Here is an 11,021-nt window from a genome sequence, read left to right as displayed (position 1 = left end):
CAGAATAACATATCAACTCATTTCTGTAAACAACCAAAAATAGTTTTAAGTCGTAGGTAAATAATTTTCAAATGTCAAATCATTCTAGCTTAAACATGTATATAAATGTACTCTTTATCAGACAATATTGTCCCAAAAGTTGGAAAATTACTATAAAAAAAAAAATCTGTCTTAAAATCTGTGTCTTTTTTTCCCCATTATCTTATGCAGGCCAGTTAGTTATAAGTCAGCCTGAACACCTAAATTCGGCAAAATATATATGAACGGTCTTCTGTCAGTCTATTTATTCGGTCATAGCATCTTGATTCATATGTCGCAGCTAATATATGCAAAAGTTAAAATAAGAAATAGGAATCGTTTCCTTTCCCATTGAGTTCCGTCCCAGAGTTCACGGGGATGGACGTCTGTGTCTTCGGCAGGCGTAGAGCTAACAGAACTGGCAGCGTTGCGAGGCAAGGGCTCAAACATGTACGGCTGGAAGCCTTCTACACCAAACCAAGCTTCTGCCGCCCTGGCATCTTCTTCCACAACAACTTCGTCTCCGCTTTCCTCTAAATAAGAAATATATGACGGAGGAGATTCATCCACAACCTCCGACTCAAAACTCTCCTCCTCTTGCATGTTTCCGCTGTCCATAGCGTTCCTTGACAGTGTCGTTTCTAAGTCACCAATTTAGTGCTACTTGGTCTCGATGTAATTTTCCATTGGGAACCTACTACTGTAGCACTAAGTTGCTAACTGGTTAGCAGGATGCTTCCGAGACACTGGCCCCAACCAAACACGCTTGCAAGCCTTCTGACACAACATTCCCACCCTCTTGAAAAACGAACAATCGTACTAACTTTATTCATTCGTGTAAAGGCGTGCACCACTCAGGAGAATTCGGAAATGCAATGGTTGGAACGGCCGCTTCCCTACGACTTTAAGTCTTGCTGTACTTTCCCATTTGGATATAGCCCTGGGCTTTTACTGGGCTGTCCTAACTCAGAAATATGCTTTGATCTAAACCCAGTGAAGTCAGAAAGAGCATCTGGCTTTTGCGCAACACCCCTCAGATAAGTAGCTCATCAGCAGGCTTTTGCAGAGTTGAATTGTTTTTAGAATCAATCAATCAACTTTTTTTCTATAGCACATTTAAAAACGCTGGTGTAACCAAAGTGCTGTAGTAAGTGAGGGTTCAGCAATGTTTTCAGCAAAGTTTTTTCTTTCTTTGTCCACTGTAGTATTTTGCAGAATCTGTTCTCCCTCATATTTGCAAATCTTTACATGGATTGTGGCAATTTTTTTTTCTTTTTTGCTGCTCTTCCTTAAAGACCAGAAGCATCACAGAGGCTCTTTAGACCCTCAGCAATCAACACAGGCGTTTTGATAACTTCAACAAAAATTGATGAATGAACATTTTCATGATTTTGCTGGTTTTTGATGTTTTTCAATTTGTAAATTGAATTTCTGTAACAGAGTAAAAGTGTTTGTTGGAGTGAGAGCAGAACATGGCTCCTTGGATAGTAAAGGATACAGACCCATGGCTTATCCACATAAAGTATTTATGGAACACAATGAAGCTAGTGTTTTTAATGCTAAATATTATGGGAGAGTGCATCCTTTTCAAATGCTCTTTACACAGAATAAATAATAAAAAAAAACTATTATGTCCCATTCATAAATATTTTCTTACATATTTATCAGGTCAACATAAGCATCAACCAATCCTCTTCGGACCCTGAGGCCAACTCGGTTCAAGACGAAGAAGCTAACCAAGACCATGTAAGTCTGAATGAAACACAGCTCTTTAGTGCAGCTGCATCAATAAGTACATCAATAAGTTATTCTTGAAAGGCTTAATGTTTGTTCATGACCTTAAGAGAGGCTGCTCTGTTTTAAAGAAGAATTCAGAATAACATATCAACTCATTTCTGTGAACAACCACACATAGTTTAAAATGTCATTACTACCCTACATGGTACAAAACATATAGGGCTTGAAGGGTGCCTCCTGTTTCTTTCAAGTGGCATTAGAAAATGACACTGAGCTAAACAGACTGCTTAAGACCATACCAGTTTGTTAAATTCATAAACAGCAAACTGTTCAGTCTGCAGCTGACATGAGAAGTCACCTGTTCTCAAGTGTTACCTGTATGAAAAAAAGTCAAGTATGGATACAGAGTTTACTGCCTTTAACTTGAATCTGCCAGTTCCCACTGTAAACTGCAGACCTGAACTGCTTGCTTGTGAAAATAACTGTTGTGTGAATGCTTCACCCCCTAGGGAGGTGTATGGTGGAACTGGAGGATGCAACGCTGTTTTAAGGACTTTGAGGACTGGTCCTTGTTTTTGTTCTCTCCACAGAACAGGCAAGTCATAGATGCACACACACACTAAGACACGGATATTCACTGTCAGCATATTAAGTCCTTAAATCACCTTAAAGAGGGATGAAATTCTCGTTCACCATTTTGTAAACATGGGGACTTCAGTTTTCTTCTGCTGGACTCATTCTCAAAGGCCATTGGCTTGGTCTAAAGCAGACTGTAGTTTCTTGCATGATTGATACTATAAAGAAGTGGACCACTAAGAGACGTTTTGTTCATCATGCAACAATTGCATGCCTGTCCACCCAAGCTGTACTCTAGACAAGGAGAGCACTAAAGCAGCCATTAAACATATGGTTGTTCAGGTTCAGAACTGACCATAAAAATATGCCCAATAACGGGACACAGCAAACACGTGGTGGATGGTGCTGACTCAGGTCAGATAAGATTACATTTTTAGAAAAAGCATCGTGAAAGCAAAGTACTCTAAATAGGAAAGATTGTGGTACTATCGGAATGTGAGGATGCTTTTTCTTTAGTTATGACAGAAAAATTGGTCAAACTCGATGGAAGATGGATGTAGCTAAATACAGGAGAGTCCTTTGGAGAAAAAAATATGTTTTATTCTGCAAATTACTTTTAGTAAGGGTAGAAGTTTACTTTCCAACAGGAAAACAACCATAAACATGCAGCCAGAACAATGAGTTTAATGTCTAGGAATGGCCTTGTCAAAGCCCAAACAGAAATCTGAATGAAATGTAAAGCAGATCCTAAAAGTGAATCTTTACTGATATTCTCAGTTTAGTTTGGCATAATATGAACTATTTTCATAAAGAGTGGGGAAAAATTTTAGTTCCTTTAGGTCAGGCATGCCCAGAGTCAGTCCTCGAGGGCTGCTGTCCTGCAGGTTATAGAGGTTTCCCTGCCTTAGCACAGCAAAAAAAAATCCTGTTAATCAGCTATCAATGAGAACCAGCTGTGCTGGAGCAGGAAACCTGCAGGACAGCAGGATTTTAGGCATGCCTGCTTTAGGTCAATTAGATTCTCTTTAAATTAATTTCACTTTTCTCTTTAAATTATTGCTTAGACTGCTCAAAAAACAGCTAAATGGGTATTTAGAACAAAATAGTTAAAATCGTCATTTACAGAATATAACATGAATCACATAGTACAAAAAAAACTAATTTTTTCTTGTTATAGTTGTAATCATGTTATGTCTAACATTTCCAACTGCATGTGTGTTTTCTCAGGTTCCGTCTATTTTGCAAGCGTCTCATCTTCCACAGACCATATAATAGCATGATTCTGTTCTTTATCCTGATAAACTGCGTCTTCATCGGCTGTGAGAGGCCTTCCATCGAGCCTGGGAGCAAGGTAAAAGAAATTTCACACACCTTCCAGCACCCCTTAAGCATACATACCCCATGAATTTGGTCCCCATGTAAACAGATTAATGTCCCCACATTGTCGTGAAAAAGTACCCACACACAATATATACACCAGCCCAGCCTGATAATGATAGAAGAACTGCATATTTTATAACCTAATCAGACAGTCCAGATTACCTTGAATGTGTGACATGAGTACCCACAGCAGCACAGACAGGATTTTAAAAGAAACTAGCTGTTTGATAGAATTGTAATAAGTGGATCACATGTCCCTCAGGAACGACGGATCTTGGATCTTGGCGGTTATGTCTTCTTTGCCATCTTTTTTGTGGATATGCTCATAAGGGTAAATTTAACTTCATTTGATTTTATGATCAAACAATTGTACCTTAAGCATAATTAAACAGTTATTTTTAACAGATCATTGCAAGTGGATTCATCTTCGGAAAGCAGAGCTACTGCAAATCCCTCTCCAACATCACAGAAGTCGTTCTCGCGATCATATCCATTGCTGGCATGTCTTTGGGCTCCCTCAAAGTTATATATGTCTTTCGTTCCCTCAGGTGTATCATTCATATTTATATCGTGAAGTGATTGTTGTATTCCTGCAGATTCAGCGTCTGCATATGCACCCATCAGCCGAAAGACAGATTTTATTTGTGCTTGATTTATCCAGGATTGTCAAACAACAGGCCAGACTCAAAGCGATTTATATGAGAATATCATCATCTTTTAGTGAAGGTCACCTTCATTTGCAGCATTCTCATCTTTTTTTACAGCATCATCGGAGTACAGGTTTGGTTGAACTCACGAGCATCATCTAGAGATAGTCCAACACATCTCTACATTTTTTATTTTGTTACAGCTACAAACATTTAATCTAATGACAGTAGTGTCTGCTGACAGCAAGTAGCAAATAAAAAATGCTAATTTAAATAGCGCCGTCCAAATTTAGTGTCCAAGCAATCTTAATAGATCCCCTGCAACATATCTGCACATGCACTTTTTGTTCATACTAGCAATTTGGCTCTCCTTATTTGGGATCTTAGTCAATATACCCTCCATGTATCGTGGAGCTTTACGTTTTCTAAAAAACAATGGACTAAAATATTTTTCTGGTAGAAACTGCAACAAAAGGTGCTTTTGTCTCAGTGAGGCTGAATGATTAAAGAATGCTTCAAATTTCACAGTTTTTCTTGTCAAATCTCTGATGTATTTTCCTTTGACTTTTGTAAAAAAAAAAAAAAAAACCCTTCTTAGAGTTTTCGCTGTCAGCATCTAAATCTCCCTATATTACAAAAAGTGTTGTGTTGAAGTAACTTTAAAAAATGTGAATCGTTAAAGGCGTAGGCAAAGTTACTTCAGTGACAGACTACTAACAATGTTCCTCTGTTGTGCATCATTAATATAAAAGCCTGCAAATTGTGACAGCTGATTAAACTAAATGCTTTGCTTTCATTTCTTTCACTCCAACTGAAGCTGTTTAAGGGGAAGTTCTTCCACTGCGTGGGTCTGGATGTAACTGCCATCGTCAACAAGTCGGACTGTCTGTCAGCCAACTACGAATGGGTTAAAAAGGACTACCACTTTGACAAAATTTTTCAGGTATAACTTGTTTTGGTCTTTTGATTTTTTCGATTACAAAAAAAAAATTCAATTCAACATATTTTATTAGAATTAAAGATAAAAAGTGTTTGTTTTTTCTGTATCAAAATAGGAGGCAAACCCTCACCAAATCTTCACTTGTTTTCCTTTCTAAAAGGAAATCAAATAACGTAATGATGCACTGACCGCTTTGTTTACTCCTTTTTCCTCCCCCAGTTGCTTATCTTTTTTTTAGGATAAAAGTTTTTATACTTAGAGTCGTAGTTTATTCAAAGCTGTGCCATATTTCTGTGCTTAGTTCTATCTTATTAACACAAAAGTTAAGTTTTATGCTCATACACATTGGTCAAGCTTTTTGTAAAACTTTCTGTAAAGATTATTTACATTTTTCCCAAAGAAGGCTCTGTTGATTCTGATCTACAAAGTTTTGATCTGCACTAACAGAAGCCATATCACATGCAGTATGAGTGACTGAAATAATCATGCACTAATCATGACGCTTATATTTTAGAGCAAGTAGTGCTTGTTTAAAATATTTTAAAAAAATCTATATTCAGTTCATGTCCCAGAGTCTTCATCATACTAAGGGGGTACACAGAAAATTTTATCTGAGAAAGTGAGATGGACCCTTAGGTGCTAGGTGTGACGCTGTCTTTCTAAGAGCGATTGGTTGCGACAAGAAAACACAAACAATTGCTCTCCTAATCAATTGAGAAAACTGCTCATAGAATTTAAACTAAATAAGAATTGGGTCAATAATGATGATGAAAATTGATTAAACGCAAGTGGACAGAGGAGCAGTGGCTGCTTTTATTTGTAAAGAAGCAAACAGGAGCGTTTATAGTTCATTTTGTCCCTGATATCAAGGTGTGATTAAAAAAAAAGGTAGATTTAGGAGTGCTTGTTGGGAAGCTCTTGGCTCTGCAAAAATCATGTGCAGCACAGTGAATGCCGATCTACCCAGTTCACCTCTTCCCATGTTTATCTTGTTCTTTATCTTGTCTTTATTGGTCTAGGTTATACATTTTTCTTTGACGTTTCCTGATTTTTTTTGTATGTTTTGAAGCATTTTATAATCTGTAAATAACATTAATATTCTCTTTATTATTCCCATATTTTTATCTTTAATTGTGGTTGTTTATTATTTCTCTTTTTTGTTATTATTATTTTTAGGCTTTGGTAGCCTTTATTTTAGTTTTTTTTTTAAGTAAGTAGACAGGAAATGAGATAGAGAAAGAGGGAATATATGCCACAAAGGTCACCAGGCCAGGACGCGAACCTGTGACCGCTGCTTTCAGAAACAAAGCCTATATACAAGGGATGTAACCCCCTGCATCACCGTCTTTGAATCTATTATTTATCCTTCTTAGCAGAAGTACACCTTTAACCTGTCCTGCTGTTGGACTTGTTGAATTTCCCACCAATGGGATGATGAAGTTGATCTTATCTCCGCATTGATATTTCAGTGATTGCAATGAATCATTTGTCTCCCAGTTAGATATTTTCGGCTTCTTAGGCTGATAACATAAAATGTAGCATTTGTAGCAATAATGAGACAAAATGGGGACAAAAACCAGCTGTTCCTGCTGTTCAGTCCGGCTAGATGCAGACATTCTTATTTTCCTTAAGTTTATCATTCTTATATCGTTATTTGAATACAATTAAAGAAATCTCACTTTAAGTTTTAAAATGAACCACTTTATTTGATGTGTCCCCTTCAGGCCATGTTGAGTTTAACTGTGATGCTTTCCATGGACAGCTGGGTGAGACTCATGTATGACGGTGTGGATGCAGTCGGCATTGACCAACAGGTATTTGGATTCTCTCCTATACGCAGCTCAGCCTGACTGAACTGTAACATGTTAGAAGCACAACTCTTTCAGGATTACCAGGTCAAAGTTGGTAAAGCAGGAATTGCTACCTTTGTATAGAACAAGTGCATAGTCTGGACAGTGGTGACTCTTATGAACAATGTCAGGAAGAAGCTGTATTATCTTTTAAAGTTTTAACAGAAAGAAACAGACTTAAGCACAACTTTTTCCTCATGGCTATGACGGAAACTGCTGTCAGAACACAGAAACTACCTCAGTTCAATAAACTGACTACTGCACAGTCATGATGTTTACCAGACAACATACATACTGTACGGCCAAGTTTCCTTATATCCTGTACACTGACAGTAAAGCTTTTTGTAGAGGATGTTTATTAGAGCAGCAGCAAGCTTGCAGTTACACAGAGACCCAAATAAAAAAAAGCAAATGTTGATTTCCCTGTCCCCAGCCTGTGACCAATTACAATAATTGGAGGATTATTTTCTTCGTCACCTTCATACTGTTGAGCTTAATTCTGGTGAACATGTTCGCCGGAGTGATGGTGGACAGCTACAGCAGATGTCACCGCGGGCGTCATCAGTTGGACGACATGGAAATGTGTAAGACAATTAACTCACTGGTTTACCTATAATAAGAGACTTAGACAGACTTTATTTTGTTATTTTGTACACACAAGTGTAAACAAAAAGGCATTTAGTTAAGTACAGCTCTCCAGACTATTTCATATTTTTAAAGTGCAGCCTTGATAAGTTTAGCAGCAGTGATAGAAACATTGTGATGAAATACAGTAATATAAACGTATGACTGTATAGTTACAGTTCTAACATTCTGTTTTTTTTTTATAACCCATAAAAACATTAAATAAAAACAATGTTTTTTCTTTAGAATCTCCAAAACCTTCATCACAGGTTTTTTTAATGCACGTAGCATTGTACATTTTTAGTTTGTGCAAATTAACACTACCTAAACAAAAATAATACAGTTTGAACCTTGCTTTGATTACAGATATGTCTTCGTTTGTAATTTAATTTAATTTTATCTTACAGCTGTTCTGTGAAACCCTCAGAGGTTTGTTAGAGACAATAGTGAACACTCAGCATTGTCAAGTTTATTTCAAAATATTTTAGACACTCCGTTGGGATAATAAATTAGATAACGAATGGGAAACAGCAGACAGGTACTGGAGAAGGTTGTAGAGAAAGTTATAAAGCAGAATCGTTTTTTTGAACCCTGTCCAATTCTTCATAGAGAGCAGGGCCCCAAAAATGACAATGCCACAGATTGGGAACCACCATAAAATAAACATTCTCTTGATTATTTTACTGTAGATGTATTTGCACATGTACATAAAGCAATTACATGAATGCAAAAATATTTTTTATGTAATGATACAATTCATCATTTAAAATTTGTTATGTCTTTAATTTAACATTGAAATATTTCAGTGTGAATGTTATTGATTAATGTTATATGTAATATTTTAATCATATTTTAAATAATTAAGTGTTACATTTACTTATTCATGAGACAATTAGGTTTAGGTATTTCATCAGATATTTCGGGCTTCCACATAATCAATTCAGTTCAATTCAGTTTATTTATATAGTGCCAATTCACAACACATGTAATCTCCAGGCATTTTACAGAAACAATTCAACCAGATCATGCAGTCAAATTGATTAAAGGTTTTCTATCTAAGGAAAACCAGTTGATTGCATTGACTCATTGACTCGAAGGTAATCCCTCATCACAGAGGGATCACATCTCAAACATGGTGAAAATCATCTTAAGAATCTTTTAAATAAATTTTTGAACTCAGTCCAGATTAATGAACCTCCCGTAGAGGAACAGATATTCAAAAGACTATTTTAAAAACAAAAACTTATAATTTGTCATAAATATCTTCTTGCAGAAATTAAATTTTAGAACAGTTTAATATACAAAAAAAAGTTTTCATCACCTATGTCCAAAAAGAGGATGCTGTTGATATTTGTGAAAAATATATTTTAACCATAATTATTTATGTTTGCTGTGAGGGACACGGTGAACATTTGAGATGGATGGAACTAAATGAACTAAAAGAAAACCTGCAAAAGGATACTATAGGATTTAAACTGGGGTTTAAAGTTCACCAAGGAGGGATGAACCCAAATTCTTTACTTTATATTATTTTTACTAGTCAAACAAGTAAAAGCTACATTAAAACTTTGCTTCCAATTAACAGCTATATCCTTTGTTATGGTCGTGTTTCAGATCATGTTAAAATATGGTAGGAATTGTGGTTAATAGTGCAAAATAAAAAAAAAATGTCAATGGGTGTGATTACTTTTGCACAGCCCCCCATTTATCATTGTCCTCATGTTTTTGTTTTTTTAAAAGGCTATCCTGAATTACCAACAGATCATTTTTATATAATGGACGCTTCTGAGATACGTCTGAAAATGTACAGAATCGTGAACAGTGCTAGAGTGGAAAAGTTCATCAATTTCCTCATCATCTTCAGTGTGCTGTCAATGGGTGCAGAACGCTATGAACAGTCTGAGGTAAGGCACAAATTTAAACAGAGTGGAGGACTGGTTGGTTTCAGCTCTTGATGGACTATTGAATAACCTGTTTGTCTTCAGTCTGTGGAAGTCTTTTTGAAATGGGTGTTCTACATCTCAACCGGCCTGCTTTTCCTTGAAATCCTGCTGAAGTTATATGTATTTGGCTTTGAAAGATATCTGAGAAAGAGGTAAGAGACCTTCATGTTCTCCGTCCTTTCACTTCCCTCTGCCCATGTCCAGTGAATGCCTGATCCATATTATTATGTGTTTAGAACAAACATTGTAGATATCACCGTAGCCCTGATTTCGGTCACCAGCCTTGTTCTGAAAGAGCTGAAGCAGTCCCAACGTATTCCCATCAACCCCAGCATCTTCAGGGTCTTGAGACTCTTCAGATTGGTTCAAAGTAAAAAATCAAACATGAAGACTTCATTCAAACCTCTTCTGTTAGATACCAATTGTGTACAGACTGCTTCCCCTGAAAGCTCATGTGTTTTTTGTTCAGTTGCCAGGCTCAGTATCATCACAGATCTTGTTTCACTTATCACCAAAACTCTGTGCGAGGTAAAACACACACTATGCTGGTCTGTTGAATTGGTTTGAAAAACAAAAAAACCCAAAACGGATAAAAAATGCGTAAAACTTAAAAAGTGCTTAAAGAAATACTATAATTTTATTATGTTTTTAGATGTAACCAGCTCTTTGTTTCCAGATTCGAAGCCTCATTCTGCTGACTGTACTGTACTTCTACATCTTTGCTGTGATTGGAGTGGAACTCTTTGGCAGTATAGGTCAGTCCCACTACTTGCATAATAGACACAAGATTGGTATTGCCGAATTCTTATTAAAGGTGCAAAGAGCAAACCTTATGGAGAAGTTAGTTCCCTCTGGTGAAAGGTTGAAACTAGGGCTGAAAAAATTAATCGGATTAAGCGATTATTGTAATATTCGTTAAATAATTTAGTAATCGATTCATCGTTACCTGGAGTATAGAGACTGTAAAACATGCCTTTTAGCTGACAGACTGACCCACAACTTACATCATCATTTTGCATTTAAGATAAAAAAACAAACAACCTTTTAATCTGTCAATATTAGCCATCCAGAACTTTATTTTAGAGATTTTATTTTCACATGGTTTAATTCCTTTAAAAAATCTACAATAAGAAACCTTTGGCTATCCAATTATTAATTGATTAATTGAAAAAATTATTGACAGATTAATGATTAGCTAAATAATCGTTAGTTGCAGCCCTAGTTGAAACTACACCTGTATTGTGCACTTGCATGAGGGGAGAGAAAAAAAAGCTCAGCAGTCTGCTGCTGCACAGATCTGTCTAAA

General features: G+C 36.4%; 1 protein-coding gene across 1 annotated transcript; it reads left to right on the top strand.

Moving 5' to 3' along the window:
- The first annotated feature begins 7,023 nt into the window (after positions 1–7,023).
- On the top strand, positions 7,024–10,649 carry LOC119783324 (voltage-dependent T-type calcium channel subunit alpha-1H-like). The gene is made up of 7 exons (XM_038284779.1): positions 7,024–7,112; positions 7,582–7,732; positions 9,513–9,676; positions 9,758–9,867; positions 9,952–10,085; positions 10,185–10,243; positions 10,392–10,649. Exons 1-7 carry the CDS (start codon positions 7,026–7,028, stop codon positions 10,632–10,634), a joined length of 948 nt encoding a protein of 315 aa, XP_038140707.1. The 5' UTR covers positions 7,024–7,025; the 3' UTR covers positions 10,635–10,649.
- Positions 10,650–11,021: the final 372 nt, after the last annotated feature.

The sequence above is a fragment of the Cyprinodon tularosa genome, unplaced genomic scaffold, assembly GCF_016077235.1.
Source record: "Cyprinodon tularosa strain WSP-4 unplaced genomic scaffold, ASM1607723v1 ctg2018, whole genome shotgun sequence".
Taxonomy (NCBI): Eukaryota; Metazoa; Chordata; class Actinopteri; order Cyprinodontiformes; family Cyprinodontidae; genus Cyprinodon; species Cyprinodon tularosa.
This window is presented reverse-complemented; position numbering and strand designations above follow the sequence as displayed.

Bases quoted from the DNA above. Each gene is read 5' to 3' on its own strand.
- LOC119783324 (XM_038284779.1), top strand. From the start codon at position 7,026: ATGTTGAGTTTAACTGTGATGCTTTCCATGGACAGCTGGGTGAGACTC. The intron at 9,868-9,951 runs GTAAGAGACCTT...TTATGTGTTTAG, and splicing joins GAAAGATATCTGAGAAAGAG to AACAAACATTGTAGATATCA. The intron at 10,244-10,391 runs GTAAAACACACA...CTTTGTTTCCAG, and splicing joins TCACCAAAACTCTGTGCGAG to ATTCGAAGCCTCATTCTGCT.